The sequence below is a fragment of the Ictalurus punctatus genome, chromosome 9 (assembly GCF_001660625.3).
Source record: "Ictalurus punctatus breed USDA103 chromosome 9, Coco_2.0, whole genome shotgun sequence".
Classification (NCBI taxonomy): domain Eukaryota; kingdom Metazoa; phylum Chordata; class Actinopteri; order Siluriformes; family Ictaluridae; genus Ictalurus; species Ictalurus punctatus.
Genome location: NC_030424.2, coordinates 6,032,260 through 6,050,511, shown reverse-complemented (window position 1 = coordinate 6,050,511; position 18,252 = coordinate 6,032,260). Strand labels below are relative to the sequence as shown.

The 18,252-nt window shown below is 38.3% G+C and overlaps 1 protein-coding gene across 1 annotated transcript in view; it reads right to left on the bottom strand.

The window, feature by feature from the left end:
- spata17 (spermatogenesis associated 17) overlaps window positions 1-17,993 on the bottom strand; it is a 33,594-nt gene extending 15,601 nt beyond the window's left edge. The window contains exons 1-8 of the mRNA XM_017475397.3: window positions 17,757-17,993; window positions 17,461-17,550; window positions 16,409-16,490; window positions 14,236-14,286; window positions 10,243-10,346; window positions 6,566-6,689; window positions 4,059-4,235; window positions 906-1,054 (exon numbers count right to left, since the gene is read on the bottom strand). Coding sequence (XP_017330886.1) covers window positions 906-1,054; window positions 4,059-4,235; window positions 6,566-6,689; window positions 10,243-10,346; window positions 14,236-14,286; window positions 16,409-16,490; window positions 17,461-17,550; window positions 17,757-17,824 — 845 coding nt within the window. The 5' untranslated portion in view covers window positions 17,825-17,993. The remainder of the gene's footprint in view (window positions 1-905; window positions 1,055-4,058; window positions 4,236-6,565; window positions 6,690-10,242; window positions 10,347-14,235; window positions 14,287-16,408; window positions 16,491-17,460; window positions 17,551-17,756) is intronic.
- Between the last annotated feature and the right edge of the window lie 259 nt (window positions 17,994-18,252).

Here is an 18,252-nt window from a genome sequence, read left to right as displayed (position 1 = left end):
TAAATTGAAATTAAGATGGTGCAACAGAAGAAAAAGAGAATTAGGAAGCTTTTTTTTTCAGTGGGAATTCCTGAGAAAAGAATGAGCCGGATGCCAGGTCACACCTCAGCATGCCCCAGAGCTGCCTCATGTATAATACAATTTGCACAGTAACTACCTCTCGTATAACAGCCTGGCTGGAGTGGTCTGCGTTAATGGGGTTAGCTAATTTACTGTTTAAAAGTTGGAGCCATCCTGATTAATAAACACTGCACACTAAGCTTGTAATTTAAATAAATGGAAGGGCTTTCAAACCAAACGGTTAAAGGAATATTGTTTTAAAATGTTATTACGATAATCCACTGTAATTATTATATTCTTGAGAGGCACTCTAATAATGTTACGGCAAGGATGGAATACACGTGGTGGGACATTAATAGCTGAGAAGGCAGTGTTTTATTCAAGAGTGCAGTTATTTTCTCACTAACTTGTTTAAATGTGGCCCCTTCTGAGTTTTTACCATCTGTTCAGAAGTTTGGAAGGATAAAGCTAGAAGCTCTATTGCCCTTTAAGCCAGAGTTGGTGTTCTTTTAAATAAAGCAGAACAACTTTTGAGCTACTGGAAAACCACCAGCTGGCATTTAGTTATCCTAATTTATGACATCTGAATATGAAATGCAGTGTGACATGTTGCCTGCTGTCAGTATGATGTATGTTATTTGAGCAAAGAGATATACTGAAACCCCAGCACTGATGTGTGGTCACTGAATTTGTGGAATCTTTAAAAGGCAGCCTGTGTTTGGCCATGACTACATTACTTGCTTTGGCTTTGTCAAATCCTGATTTATATTTATATCTTAGATTTCACACTTAAAGCACTCTTGGTCTAAATGCTCTTCTGTTGCATACATGTATGTGGGACTCACGGCTGGTCGATGAGGCGAGTCCTCCATTCGTGCTGCCGCAGCTCCTCTCTGGCCTCCTCCAGGGCCGTGATGGATGTGGCCACGCGCAGGCTCGGCTCCAGGGGCCGCTGGCGCTGCCGCTGAACCTCTGCAGCTGCCCTGAAAGGCCCCTGACATGAATGGGGAGGGATAACGTAAATGTTTTATTGCTCACCCTACTTGTTATTGATGATTCCCTCTTGCAGCCAACTGGCCCCCAGGCTCCACTACTGTTGTGGTATTAAAGCTCAGTTCTAGTGATGCTAAAGGCATTGTGATCATGAATGGGATTAGGGGTAAAAAGGTATAAATATTTCACCCTATGGTACCACATACACCAAAGCCAGCTTGTGTTATATCGTGGTACCTGCTACAACCTCTTATTTCAAAAGGCTATGCCATTAAACGGACACATAACACTATATAAGCAATTAATTGATTAGCTACTTAAAAAAAATTGCAGACTATTTAAAAATGATGAAAAAGTTTAAATACTCATAACATTCAGTGCTTAATCACAACAATGGGGACATACGGTTTTCCCTCATTTTTCTAACTCGTGATATTCGGAGGAGCTTGCAATTTTTCTAAATTACCGCCGATTTTCCACAGATTTTGGCCGAGACGTGTCATGTGACATCATCACAACGTGCATTCAGCCAAAGTCCTCTTTGATTCACGTGCATCGAACATGAGTACATCTACAAGGTCTCATTTACCAACAAACATCTGTGAAAGACCGTGTAAAAAAAAAAAAACAATTTCGCAATTATTTATACCAGTAAAGCATAAATATAGTATAGCATATATACTGTATGATATTACATTGTGAATGAAGTCTCTATGGGTTTCTGTAAGACACTGTGCAGAGGCAGTGAATTAGAACACACAGAGACACATGAAATGCCAAGCGTGCCAAGGTACGTTCGCAGTATCATGCTGGTCAGCAATCTTGCATTGCCCATGGACAGAAAGCTTCTCCCTGTTACCTCGGCTTTTGTTGCTCTTTTTTCTTAATGTGACCTTCAGACATCGTCGCTACTAATTCATGCAGGCACAAATGCCCTTGATGCTATCGAGACCAGATCAGCACCCGGCACTGACCAATCCCCTGACTTCCCCAAATGGCACACATAATCAATCCATCACTCCCTGATGCTTATCACAGGGGAGAAAGTTACAATGAGTAAGAGAGAGGGTTTTTGCAGTGGTACAATCTAGATAAATAATACATCCTTTCTCTTTGTCTGTATGTCTGTATGAATTTCAAATAAGTGGGATCTGCTGAATCCACAGCCCACGATGAGCAACTTGGCCTCTATTTAAAAGAAATGATTCATGCCTTATTTCTGCTTTTTTATGTTTAACACTAACAGAAACCAATAATGAGAATCAGTCACCATAAAAGTCATGCATTGTAAATAACACACACAAATATGCGTCGTCAAATAATAATAAAAAAAAATGTACACATCTGTATACTGAATGTTGGAAGTTGTACATGTATTTCACTTTATGTATTTCAATAGACTTTTTGTACGAAGCAATAACTGACTTTTCATTCACTCAAAAAAATCTAAATAGATATTTAGCATGAGCATTTTTTTTATTAACTCATAAATAATTTGACGTGTAAAGTAATTGAAACGGCATTAGCAATGTGCAGTGTTGTGACAAAGTATTTGCCCTATCCTGATTTCTTCTGTTTTTGTGTATATCTCATACAATTTTCCAGAAATTAAAACAGAATCTAAGATAAAACAAAGAAACCTGTGTAAACACAAAATAATTTTTTAAAATGATTGTTATTTATTGAATGAAAAAAGTTATCCAATACCAACTGGGCATGTGTGAAAATGTATTTGCCCCCGTACCAAATACTAATTACTAGTCACTAATTCCCCAAATCATCAAATCAACACTTAAATACTTTATCAACAGCATGAAGTTAGTTAAAAGGTCTTACCCAATAACACACAGTGCCAAAGTTGAAAGAAATTCCAGAAATGATGAGGAAGAAGGTGATTGAAACACATCAGTCTGGGAAGGGTTGCACAGCTATTTCAAAGGCTCTGGGACTCCAAAGGACCACAGTGAGAGCCATTATCTCCAAATGGAAAAAAACAGTAGTGAACCTTCCCAGAAGTGTCCAACCTTCCAAAATTCCTCCAAGAGTACAGCATCAACTCATCCAGCAAGTCACAAAAAAGCCAAGGACAACTTCAAAGTATCAGAAAAACACTGCGCAATAATGGCATCCATGGATGAGTGGTGAGGTGAAAACCACTGCTAACCCAGAAGTACATTATGGCTTGTCTGAATTTTACCAAAACACACCTTGATGATCCTCAAACCTTTTGGAAGAATGTTCTGTGGACTGATGAGTCAAAAGTGGAACTGTTTGGAAGACAGGGGTCCCCTTACATCTAAGCGTAAACCAAACACAGAATTCCACAAAAGAACATTATACCTACGGTCAAGCATGGTGGTGGCCATGTGATGGTGTGGGGATGCTTTGCCTGGGTAACTTGCAATAATTGAAGGAAACATGAATTCTGCTCTCTATCAGAAAATCCTAAAGGAGAATGTCTGGTCTTCGGCCCATAAATTGAAACTCAAGAGCAATTGGATTATGCAGCAAGACAATGATCCAAAGCACAGGAGTAAATCCTAATGCTTCCAAATCAGTAGCATTTGGGTGCAGTTATTGCTGATTTTAAATTTTAAGGGGGCAATTAGTTTTTCACATGGGTGATAGGTGTTGTAAAGCTTTTTTTGCTTAAAAAAAAATAAAAAAATAAAAAAATGTATGTATGTGTATATATATATATATATATATATATATATATATATATGAACTATGTTGTGTTTCAAAGGTTTCCTTTGTTTTAGGTTGTATTTCATTTGAAGATCTAAAACAATTTCTTATGAGATATACACAAAAACAAAAGAATTATTTCAAAGCAATGTACATGCTACTAGTTCATTAATATTTGCTTTGGATTATATTGGCATGTCACCTATTAATCATTATTTTGACTGTGAAGCTTTATTTCTATATAGCTATAATTCTTAGCACATTAGGTTATGTTAGGAAGCCTTCTATAGGCATGTTAAGACATGCGGGGACTCTACCTGTGGTGTCTTATGTATTGGTGGTAGTCTCTCTATGCTAGACAAGAAGCCAGATGGCTGCTGGTTGGTCGCTGTTTCTTTGGGAGCAGATCTTGTCCGCAAAAGTTTTACTGTCCTTAACCTCAGCTCCATCTCATCAGGCTCTGGGCGGAACGGAGAGTTGAACACACCTGGGCGCTGCAAAGAACACACACACGTAGCTTTTTTAAAAATAATATGGCTAATATACGTCACTGACATAGTACTGAGACATTCAAACTGTTCCAATGGCCTTGAGAAGCCTCATTTGTGTGCTTCTGTTCTCACTTTCCACCTATTCTCGTCTTGCAATCTGATCACCTCTTTATTGAAAGTATCCATGCAAAACCTGCTCTAAAAGTGCACACGGTTTTACTGACAATGAACCTGCTTTTAATCACTCAACCTCAGCGAAACAATTATACTTGTCACCTCACGTGAGCAGACATATATCTATCACTTCAGCACCTGTCAAGTCCTCCAGCTAGCATGAACGTTAGCTTTCTCCAGGAAGTTTCAACCTTGATGTAGGTGACCTGGCTGGAATGTCTATTTGTTATCGCAGGCATCCTTCACACATCATGCATGTATGTATTAATTCTGCCACTATACATGCTAATAGTATCACCTGCTAATGAACCACATATGAGGTTTTTTGTTTTTTCTGATGTTACTGCAACTGTTGGGGGTGGGGGTGGGGTACAGTATAAACTCCCAACTTGCCACAGTCTTCCAGGAAAAGAGCAATGATGTTGACCCTCATACTGAGCAACTACATCTATGTCAGCACAGCCACTTTTGTCCAGCAGAATTTTCTCTGGTTAACGATGAACCGTTGGAGACCCATTCATTTCCTTCAGACAAGGTCAGACTGTGGGAACAGAAGTTGCCTAGCACACACACGCAGTGTGCAAGTGACTAAGAGAAAGTGCATGAGAGGGAAAGCGAGAGACAGAGAGTGTTTCTCCTAAAGATAGTAATGCTGTTCTTGCTTTATAGTGGGTTGAGCTCGAGGTTCATGACCTTTTCAATAACTTTTTATGCGCTGTGCCGAATAATGCTCATGTGTAATGTGCTTACGTGAAATGTTTACAACACCCTGTTCCTGGAAATCTATCATTTTACAGAATTCCGTTCCAGCCCTAATGACTCGGAGCTGATGTGGCTAATGAAGTACACTGATTGTCTGCAGCAGATGTGTTGGATTAAGGTATAGGAATGTAGATTTCCAGGAACAGGGCTGGTGATCACTGGTTTAAAGCAGTATCTGTACAAACACTACAGCCAAAGATGGCTATTCTCAGAGTGGCCACTTGACGGCCGCCCCTCCCCTTTCCCCCCTTTCAATTCCTTATCATGCTGCTTCCCCACATCTGTTCTCCATTTGCCATTAGCTGATACGTTTTATTACTTAATTTCTGCGCACTGACTGCAGAGTGCTGCCAATGGCATCTCCGTGCCCTAATGACCATGGTAGTAGATGTAACCCTGGTGAGAAGATGACCATAGATGCCACAGAAGGTGTAAATCTACCTAACACTGAACTAACTGGCCCGTGGATCTTGTTAAAATGGACCAGTGCATCCCTCTTGGTTTCTGTGCGTCTTGGTGCCTCTATTTTACAGCTATTATTATCACATCTACAAAACACAATTCTATGTTCATTTCATGGTTTTCCTGCTCAAAACGCATTAAAATGCACTAAATGATACAGCCTGAGCCGAAATGAGTCGAGCTTTATTAGCAAACCTTTTCACCGGCAATTTACATGCTCTTGTTTACACACGTTTTCTTTGCCAAGTCGTGAAAAATTAAAACATGCGCCTGAAACAGTTTGGCTGTGATAAATTATGTGAACGGGAATCGGCTAAAAAGCTGTCACACAACCTAAAACTGACTGAAAATACTGACTGTTCACAGAGCTTTTCCAACAACGGGAACCATCGTTTAAAATTTGGGGGGAAAAAGGGGAAAAAACAGCACCAAAACATGGAAGAAAAATAACCAGGAAGAAAAAAACTCTACAACTCTATAGCTGGAGTAGAATAAACAGGCACTTTTTAACATGCACTTAAACACTACTTTTGTTTCTCGTGTTCTGAGCATATGAAATCAAACACATTAAATGGTGTCTTGGTTTAGCCATTTAAAAGTATTAAAAGTGAGTTTGTCCTACCCTGACTGGCTGAGTTTTGATGACATTTCTAATGAAATATTCCTCTTTCCTTAGTCGCTGAGATGTGTGTTGCCCTGCAGCTGCACTGTCTGATACACCAGCAGATCTCAGTCTAAAACCTTCTAACGTGATGCCATATTCTGCCTCAATAACTTATTCACCAAAACACAACTTGTGTCTTTCTTACTTTGACTCTGCTCTCAAGAGTCCTGGTAGTCGATTACTGTAAACATTAATGCTTAGAACCTGAACAGATTTCAGTGTGTACGCGTGTGCATGTGTGTGTGTGTGCGCGTGTGTGTGGGGTGCTGACCTGTTTGGTGCTGAGAAGGAAGTGAAGTCGTTGAGCTTGCATATATTTCTCCTGCTCCTCTCTCTCCATGGCAATGCGCTCTCTCTCTTTTTTCTGGTGCTCTGCTAGTTCCTCGAGTTCTCTCCTTTAAATAAAAAAAAAAAAAAAAAAAAAATTCAGAATGAAACAATTTCAACAACACATGAAAAAACACTATAATAGTCCTTCATGAATTATTTATTCTTCTACTTTTTTTTATATCATGTTTGCAAAATGTAATTATTGTACATATAAACATGCACAACAGTAATCTGTATTTATGTTATAATAGAAATACACACAGCTGTTTGGTAGCATGGCAGAATAGATACACATGCGACACACAACAACAAAATGTGACGCACAACAACAAAACCTGCTCCCTGTTCTAATGTAATCTGCACAGAAAGAGAGCGCAGTCGTTCAGCAGCCTCCTCCACCGAGCTCTCACTTTTTCAATTATCATTCCACTTTACATATGATTATAGAACTGAGTATATTGACACTTAAAAATCACCACTTTTGCAGAACCCCCCTGCCCCCCCCCTTCTCTCCCAGCAGAAGATTAAATTACAAAATGAAATATGTAGAATAGTGACATCTTAGTCTGCAGGAAATGGACTTCTGTATTAATGGTGAGTGAAATCTACCAGTTAGCTTGATCTCATCTGCAATATCCTACCGACCTCCTTAATACAGCAGCTTCCCTTCATTATTAGCAATACAGACAATACTGGGTACATGATACATTACTGTACATAATAATTGTCATGATTTAGGACGCATAATATTTTATATTGTGGTGTGGCGACCTGAAATTCCTGTATTTGCTGGATGCAGTTTCAATCCAGTTCTGATTTTTAAATTTTTTTGTGTGTGTGTGTGTGTGTGTGTGTGTGTTTGGTACTATAGTCTGTGTGACCTTGCTGACCTATATCTCACACTTATTATTAATTGCACTGTAGTGGACAAAAGCCAAACAGATTTGTAACCGTGGAGGGGATCTCAATCTGTGTCTGAGGAAGGCGATGGGGAAACACATAAAGCTCATTAGTGCTGATGGACCAGTGGGGAGACACGGGAGCAGCTCACACAGATGACCTTTGTGTGTCCTTACACCACAACACATGCGCGCACCATACACACTTCTAACTCTGAACAAATTTGTAGTAGGGTCTGCCGATTCTTCAAGTTACACCAAGCAGTTTTTAGGGTTTTCACCCACAATTCTGTACATAGCTCCCATAAGCCTTTCACTTTTACATCTCTTTAACCATGTGATAAGTATAGATTGTCCATTTTATTTCTGAGTACATTACATATTATATATATATATATATATATATATATATATATATATATATATATATATATATATATATATATAATATATATATTATAAAGGTTTGACTGTTTGACCATAAATTGAAAGTGTTTCAATATTTTTGCATTCCACAGTCGTTAATTAGTTCATTGTTACTATGATAAGGTACTTGCCTTAAACACTCTGCAAAGGTTTACAATACATTAAGTAAACGAAGCCAGCTTTTCACATGTCCTTGAAAGGTATGCAAGAGTCACAAAAGTGGCCTAGCAGTCCATCAATTCTCCCTCCCTACGCTGCTGAAGAGTTAAAGACTTGCCTTGGTACAACATCGTGGAGAGACATTTATCTGATTATGGCTGTAATAATTACCCAGCTGTTTATTACAGATAGAGAAATAATTCATGCGGGAAACAGGCCACAGTGGCAATGACACTCCGCATTTAGTAAATATGCAAGCCGCTCACTTCTAATTACTCAAGCCCAGAGGAAGCCCTTATTAAGCAGCAGAACTTTAAGTGTCTTCTTGACAAATGATGAAGTGTTATATTGCACAAACTCTTGCTGTGGAATTGCTGCAGTGAACTTGGGCCTTGACTTCATTAAGATATACAGGAGGGGACGGCAGGATGAAGACGGACACTGGAACATAGTGGCTCCTGTCATCAAGTCTCAGCTAATGAATAGGCAAGGATGCTTCTCTTTTTTTTTTTTTTTTGGATGGTTGAGATCTTTCATTGTTGGCAGTGAGAGAGAGAGAGAGAGAGAGAGAGAGAGAGAGAGAGAGAGAGAGAGAGAGAGATAGATAGATAAGAGGAGGGAAGTAGAGGGTCACTGGCAGCTTGAGCCAATTGCTTTGTGTTCAATGGGAACTATAAGTAAAATTCTGAATAATTTATTTGGTCGCTAGAGCTACATGAATTAAAGTCCTGTTACACAGACCTTAAAGGGTGATGCATCACTTATCGGTTATTCGAAGCCCAAAGTGGAGCAGGTTCACAAAATCAGTGCAATCATTTAGTGAGTGAGTAGATATAGACATATATCTACATACAGTAGCGGAAATAAGTATTGGACGCGTCAACATTTTTTTCAGTAAATATATTTCCAATGAAGCTATTCACATGAAATTTTCACCAGACATCAGTATTAACTCAAGAAATCCGCACATATAAAGAATTCACAACATTAAAGTCCATAAATAAAGTTATGTGTAATATATGGAAGGACTGTAAATATATTTACTGATAAAAATGTTGACGCGTCCAATACTTATTTCCCCCAGTGTATTTTATAAAGTGAGTAGTGCAAGACATAAACAATTAATTCTACTTAAGATGAGAGAGGGAGAAAACTTCAGAAATGATGCTTTCCCTGAACTGGGAAGTAAATAGTTAATGTAATAGTAAAAACAGTTGCAAAGAGTGATTATATGAGTAAATAATATAGGAGTATATTGTTACTGGCAGATCGAACCAATCTGACCATTTTGCTCTTACACACCCACCCACCCACCAACACACACACACACACACACATATATATATTGCAGTTAGAAATTCTATTCTTTTACAATGATCATAATTATTACTATGTATGTAAAGATTCTTCTGAGTTTTACTACTATTAGACAATTTTCTAATATCTACAATTGTCAATATATCGGCCCATGTGTTACAAACTTTTCAGCAAATACAATGGGATACTGTAAAACACCTGCCATTAAAAAAAAATCCTCAGTGTTTCATACACATTAGAGAAAGTGACTCATAGGTGAGAAACCCCATTAAAAGCAAGCAGCATCACTTAAGTGAGTTGAGCCTCTGGTGGCTGGAGGTGTCGTTGGTGGGAGCTGGAGTTACTGATCCAAGGAGCACTTAACAAATTTACATTTAATTTTAGCAAAACCCTTAAGATATTTTCCCACAAAATATATTGGCCACATTAACGTGTGACTTCAAGTTTTTATCAAAAGTAAAAGATGGTATCATTTTTAGCCCCGAAGCATGCATGTGTTATTAATGCAGAAGCTGGCTGAAATGAGGGGCTAATTTTTTTTTTTTTTTATTTCGTAACATTCGTTTCTGAATAACCCATGGGCAAAGAATGTCTGGCATGCTATTAATATGTACGTTTTACAGTTTACAGGAGTAATTTATCTTTGTAGAAATTCATGGATTTAAATCTTAGTAATATTACTGGATACAAATACAGAATACATGTTAAAATAAAGTGTAAACAAAAAGTGTGTGTGTGTTTTTAGTGCAAGACAATATAAAATACAACATAATACGAGGTAAATAATGTTTCTTATTTTTAGAGTGTTTTCTCCCACCTGACTTGTTCATTCTTCTTTGCCAAGGCTTCCAAATACCTCTTCCGTTCATAGTAATTGTGAACGTACTTCCTTATGTAGTAGCCTCTCCATCTCTGTTGTATCTGTCGAGGAAATGTTTCATTTAGAAATGTCAGGATTATTGTTTGTCATTATCGTTTGACTTTTTTCATGCTGGGTTTCCGTACGTGTGCAATGCCAATGTTTTTAATTAACTACAATGCATCACTGTCTGTTTGAATGTTAGGTGAATAATATAATTTACTTTACACTGAAAGAACTGCCATAAATGAAGAAGGTTTAGACATTGCTGTTACACATAGTTACACAACTAAGTGTGCAGGACAGCATTACTCTAACTTTAGTGCTGCAGTCCTGCACCGGAGTGGACACATGTCCTTCACGATAATTAGGAGATTAAAACAACAGCAGCAGAAAAAAAAAATAATAAGGCAAAAACAAAACAAAATGAAAATTGCCATTGATCAGCGGTCAATAGATAATTCTAAATAAAGTAATTGCGTGCTGCAAATCCAAGTTCTCGCTGACCTTTTAGACGAGTAAAATCGATGATGCGTATTGCCCAATTAGATCTAATACAAATGTGTGCACCCTTGTAAACACTGGTTTCTATTAACAAGCTAACACATTGGCTTTTGGTAAAGAATGTGTATGAGCAAGTAAAGCTGGATTGGAAAAAGAGCACAACTATTAATAAATAGTAATTGATAAAACTGTGTCTTACAATTACAACACTCCAATAACCAATAAAAATCTACTGTTAAACAGCTACAACCAAACCACCTCCGGGGTTAGGGGTTTGAATCCCGCATCCACTCCCTGTGTGTGTGGGGAGTCTGTATGTTCTTCTTCTGAGGTTTACTCTGCGTACTCTGGTTAACTCCCCCAGTCCAAAGACATGCATTGTAGGCTGATTGACATATACAAATTGTCTGTTGTGTGTGTGTGTGTGTGATTGTGCCCTGCAATGGGTTGGCACCCATCCAGGGTGTCCTCCGCCTTGTGCCCCGAGTTCTCTGGGATAGGCTCTTCCGTCACTTCCCATTGACCCTCTGTAGGATAAGCGTTACGGAAAAGGGAAACTGACTACTTCCTGATAAACTGGCTGATTAATGTGTGTCTGTGGACTGTAACATTAGCACTGGGGTGTCACGGAGGCAGATATGGACACAGGTGCAGGTACGCTCAAGATTTATTAACGCTTGCAAACAAATCCAATGCATAGGGCAAAAATCAAGAAGAGGAAACAATGTTCAGCTGAAAACAAACAACATATACGAGGCAAGGCAAGAATCAGGAACAGAAAACCAGAACAGGGATCAAAACCAGAATACCTACATAGCAAAATATAAAGGCTTGGTATTGACCGGTATGGGAACACTGAGTGTATACTTCGAAGTGAATATGTGAACTGAGAGCCCTTAAGTAGTGTGGTTGTGTGATTGAGTCCAGGTGTTTGTGATCAGTAATCAAGTGAAAGTGAAAGGCCGTGTCCGACATCACATACCGTACCTAATGCTTGGCCGTTTATACAGTATGTACTGATCAGTATAAGTCGTATGCATGGATACAATCTGAACATACTATGCGGTGCAGATTCTGACAGCTCTACCACGTCAGTCCCGTTGCCTTATGGGATAGCGCAGTATCCACAGTGTCCAGTGGTTCCATACTGCAGAATCTCAGTGGATGCAGTAGGTATTTCTCACCTACTGTTTTATGAATACTACGAATTCGGACATACTACTCCTTTGGCGTACTGCTTTTCGCCTGCAGCTTAGTAGGGTAGTAATGATATTCGGACACAGCCAGACAGTTCTCGGCAGCCATGTTTGTAGGCTGCGTCGTGTTCTGGGAACTGTAGTTTGACGCCAATTCCGGCATTGACATGACATGGGGATAGCTATGTAATATTGGAGATAAAATCCTTCCTTCATTTCTCAATAACCACTTTATCCTGGTCTCCTGAACACTAAACAAAAACACAATAAAGTGATAACGCAACCTTATTTAAAAAGATCCATAAATGATCAATTTGATGTATTCTATATACACACCCTGGCTTTGCAAGTTATTCTTCCACTTTCACATTTCTCCTGTAATATTCGTTACACTCCCTTTTTTCCCTAGACATAACAGTCTCTTCTTTTACAAGAGCTATAAAACACATCTTCCTTGTTGAGTTGCTTCTGTTTGTGTCTAACTGACTCCAGGACCTTTGGCCTCGCACACTGGGACTTCTGGGAAGAGGTCAAGCTCCATTGCTCCAGTTAGACTCATGTAACAGGAATGGACATAGAGCACAGGCTCAGGGCCTACATTCAACACACCAATGGATATATAAATCGCCACTCATTCCTGATTTCCAGTGCCCTCCAAACATCACAGTAATATCATTCCTCAGTGGGAACCTGCCATTCTTCAATAAACTGCGAAGTTTTGTAAGTGTTGTAAAGTTTCACTTCAGGGGTAAAAAATGCTACATGGGATTGTAAAGCTACAATTTCATTGCATATTGATAGCCCTATAAAAGTGCCAATGCATCACTCAAATATAAAGCCTCTAGTTTATATGTCTTGGAATACAACATGCGGAACTGATTAAAGTCTAAAACTAAAAAGCGGGGGGGGGGTCCAGACACTTTACTCTCTTTAGACCTTTCTGAGTAGCTAACGATGCAATGATGGTACTGACGAATATAGGTGCATTATTACTGGTTGGAGTCTGCCACATGTGGACAGCCGTACGATGATGTAAGAATAAAGCCTAAATTGTTTGAATCATAAAAATAAAATCTGCTGAACAAATATTTTCTAAAAAAAAAAAAAAAAAAGAAAGAAAGAAAAAAATAAAGAATTATCAGTAAAATTACATTCCCTTTACTGCATGGTGTTGCCATATAGCAACTATGAATTTATCTCCAATTTTTTGTTAGGCAATAATACAAAACTACTATATTCCTATGTAACTGGAAAAAAAAAGCCAGGTCAAATGACCAGGAATTGCTGTTTACAGTTCCATGGAAGGGTGACGGTCATCCTCAGAGGCCTCTCAAAGTTTTATTTTTCAATATTAAAGCAAAACTGTTTAAAGGAAAAAAAAAAATTAAACACCATCTGAGATAAGTTAACATTTCTTTTTTTGTCATTTAAACAAGTTTGTATATTTTTAGTTTTCTGTTAAATGTAAATTGTAATTGTTGCCATATGGCAACAACATGTGATATTGGAACTGTGGTATGTGCATTCATGAACTGAAACAGGCCTACATAGCAAAAAGAAAAAAAGGGGAAAAAAAAGACTAGAATTTTTTTTTTCACATTCAAAGTAAAAACTGTTGTAACTTCAGACATTTTACAACTGCACCTTATTTTCATTATTACATTTTATGTTTCAAGAGAAATAATTAAAAAGATAAGTCACCAAAGCATGCTTGGATCTAATTTGTGTATGTATTTTGATTGACTACATCCATCTATATACACCTTACAACTGTAAATCCTTTCTAGACAATATAACTTTTAACTTGTACATGCGTACTAGGTGCAAACAAACCTCTGCAATGTATAGTCTGGAAGATGCAGTAATTGGAATTTCATACATTTTGTGTTATTTTTGACTATATGATACTTTCAACCATTGCACACTGTTATACAGCAACAATTAACCAACAACCCCCCCCACCCCCCGCCACATTCTTTTCTCTCAATTTTAAAAAAATAAATTTTCATTAATTGAACTAATTCAAGTAATAAAAATCCATAAAAAAAAATTCAATGTAAATGGAATAATTCATGCAGTAGAAAGTTAAGCACACTCTAGTAAGAAACTATCACTGTTAAGCTGTAATATAACAAGGGCTTCATCGTATGTGTATCAGTTGTACTCTGACTTATGCTTATCAAATGGCAAGAAGATCTGCTTGTAGATTTCAGCAGATTATAAACTTGAGAGAAAGTGAAGATATATTTACCTTGACAGCCATCTTATTGTAGAAATTCATCTTCATGAGAAAATATGCTGTCTGTGAGGAGAGAGAGTGATAAGGTTACATTACAGGCACTGGACCATGGCTTTCTGACCTGTTCCCAACATGCACAAGAGGAATCTGCTTTATATGTACATAGTAAGCAACAAAGACCTAGCTGAGAGAGATAGGAAGTAATGGTAAGTCAGACCCCATATTGAAGGGACACGGCTGTTCTTAATACATAATGTAGTAATGGCTGAAGAAAATCTATGCTAGTCAGACTGGAACCTAATGGAGATATATTGCAAAACACTCTATGCTGAGTTTGATAATCAATGGCGCCCCACGGGGAATAAACTGCATAACCATAGCAGAGAATATTCACTACAGGAAAGGATATGATTTATTAACTGTGAACACTATTTAAGAATAACCTGAGAGAACTTCCAGATTACTACTACTAATAGAATTCTCACTCAGTTTACTCCAGCGTTACATTTTGCATTACCTTTTAAGAAAATAAATAATAGAATAATAAGCAATCTAAATATATTCAGGACTATTAGCACTCTGCATGACAATGAGCAACAATGTTAAATAAATAACACACAGAATGTGATCATTAGAGCTTAAACATAAGGGGATGCTGAATAGTTGCTTATTTTAACACAATATTTTAGTGCATTTGTCTGCAAAAAAGGGAGCAAAATTGGCCCTGGTCTCTGGGTGGTAGGGAAGGCATTACTCTCTCTTCCCTGTCAATCACAGCGACACTAGCCAATCCTGGGTGTCTGTGGGCTCATGTATCCAGAAGAGGGTAGATAGCAGTTTCCTCTGAGTGGCTTTGTCTTTGAGGGAGCACGTGTTAGCCTTCACCCTCAACAGTTGGTAGCTGTTGTATGACTGAGAGAGCTGGCTGGTGGGTGGGAAATGGCAGGTGGCCAAATTGCGGAGAAAATGAAGGCAAACATGTTCCGGCATGACAATACCACTGTGCACAAAGCAAGGTCTATAAAGACATGTTTTGCCAAGGTTGCATTGGAAGAACTAGAATGGCTTGCACAGAGCTCTGAAAAACTTTGGGATGACCTGGAACACTGACTGCACCCCAGGCCTCCTCACCTGACATCAATGCCTGACTTCACTAATAGTCTTGTAGCTGAATGATCAAAACCCTACCGCCATGCTACGAAATCTAGTGGAAAGCCTTCCCAGAAGAGTGGAGATTATTATAGCAACAAAGGGGGATTACATCTGGAATGGGACATTCAAAAAGTGCATATGGGTGTGATGGTTAGGTGTCAACAAATTGTTGGCCATATAATGTATTTTAATTGCAGTTCCAATGAGGCCTGGTATAAATCAGGAGCTGAACTCAGCAACCATAGGAATAAACTATTCTGAATCTGTGATCATGGCAAATTTTCAACTGTTCCAGACTTAAACAGGTTTTTTTTATTATTTTTTTTACTGTAATTAATTTTTAACCCTGTGCATATTTTATACCCATTACCTGACTTGTCAACAGCCATCTGTCTCTTTTGTGTTGATAGCTCTTCGGCTTTCTGTGATGATTGATGGCAAAGTGTTTTTAGAAATGTGCACAAACCCTAAAGCCTTATATCTAGTTAAAGGGAACAATTATTTCTGAAGAACCATTTATTTAATGGTTATGGAGAATAATACATTTTAATGGGTGGCAATGTGTTTTACATTTATTTAATGTATTTCTAAGCTTGTCTAATTTTAACACACTTACCTAACAATACTATTAATACTAATAATATTAATAATACTACTATTAACAATACTGTTAATACTAAAAATACTATACTGTTAAAAAGAGGAAGAACAAATAGTTTATCCAATTGTTTGGAGGTAATATTTGAATATTTGCACTCAGTACAATTTTTGCCAGTTCTCTTGAAGAGTGCCAATAATTCTGAAGTCGACTGTTAAAGAACCGACATAGAACAATACCTATGTAATGACTGTCAGAAGAGGAATAAGTGCACCACATCGGCAGCCTCTTTTAGATAAGGCATTTCATAGCTAATCAATACATACTGTCAAATTACAAACCTACTTGAGGTGTAAGTCGTGGCATGCCTGTAACCGCTGAATGTTAATGAGGGTAATCATAACATAATCAATATTACACAATGGTACAGCTTACCTTTACCCTTTGCCTAAAGTACTGGCGTGCGCTGAAAGCCCGCCATGTTTTCTGTATTACAGTCGCATTCCGGTGAAGATAGCTGCAAAAATATATCCAAATGAATCATCTGTGCTAGATATTAACAGTGAAAGGAACATTTAGAAAGCTTCCTCCTAAGAGCCCTAAATGGTTGGCGCTTCTCAGACAACTGTACATTTGCATTCATTCATCAAAATGATCCCCTCCAAATGCATGTCTATGGCAATGCTGAAATCAACGTGGCCATCAGTTTTAAGAAGACCATTTATAACCCCAGAAAATCAATGCGTATATAGGGAAGGTGGTAACCCAAGAACTGCACTTAAGGCGCTCAGATTGTGCCTAATTAACCACTTAACACACTGATCAATTAACTAAAGTAATCTAAATGAACCTACTGTCTGGAAGTTTGTCTGCTGACTACACAGAAATATATGGAGGTTACACCGCTGGAGCACCAAGTGGTATTGCTAATTTCTATGCCTAAAGACTAAAATAGACAATGATTTAGCATGCAGAGGCCACAGAAGACGTAGCTCGGGGGCGGCAATTGTCCACAGCACTTTACGCTCATGAAAACACTGTAATGGACCACCAGCACTTGGAGAATAAAACTATTTTAAATTTTATCACCACACATTTTTCAATTGCACTTTTTTCAGTTTATGAAACACATTCTCCTCCGAAACTATTGGAACGGCAAGGCCAAATCTTTTTTTCTTTTTCTTTCTTTCTGCTGTAGACTGAAGACATTTGGGTTTGAGATCAAAAGGTGATTATGAGAAGAGAGTTTAGAACTTCAGTTTTTATTTCCTGGTATTTATATACCCACCCAACCCACACACACACACAGAGGGAAATTTAGTTGTTTTTTTTTTTTTTTGGAGATGGAAGGGCACCATAGAAGACTTTATACCAAAATATTGCTTAAACATATACAATATTAAGAAAGAAAAGAGGCCTGCTGTGATCTTATCAATGGATTAATATCTTTTAAAGTATAAAAATGAACTTATCTTGTACACACTGACCTGAGGAAGGCTCGCACCTGACAGCCTCGAAACCAGCTCTGAATCTTCACTGCTGCAGCATTTTCTCGCAGTCTGTTCTCTTCTGCATTTCTGTATAATATAAATAAAAAATAATAATAAAAAAAGCTTAATCAGTTCAATAACATATCCAGGTGACTGTGGCCTTCCTGGCCATTCGGTTATTATTACACCGCAGATTTACAGTAGTTTAGTTATAAACTGAATAAATCTCATACTGTAACGAACAAAAACTCATACACTTAACACTTAAAAGTGTTCTGCGTCTCTGAGTGTACCTGTTTCTGATCAAATATTGCTCTTTAATGCGCTCCATCTGACCGTAAAACTTCACCAGCCTAGCCATGTCTGTGTAGTTTTGCTCGTATCCATGACAACGCGGAAGAGTCCAAAACAGAGCACGGAGGGGTGTTGTAACTACATCAGCGTCCCAGACCACAGCCCCGATTTAACGTATAATGTTCAACAAGTGAAGGAACATAATTTTAAAAAATCTCAGTATTTTATCTTACACAGTTGGCATAGTTGAATTCAAACCCATTTCAAAATAGCGCATGCGAACGGTCTAAAGTGCATGGTTTTGACCCCGTTGACCTGAAGAGGTAAACCCCTCAGACACGTCACCGGCGTCGCCATCTTGAATAGGCCAGCTTTCCAGGTTGTACGGAAGCCCTAAGCGGCCATGCGTTATTCAGGTAGGTAGACGCTGCCATGTTTGTCTTTTGTGCTCAGCCATGTTGATTTGACATCACTTGCTGAGCTCGGAGTTGAAGA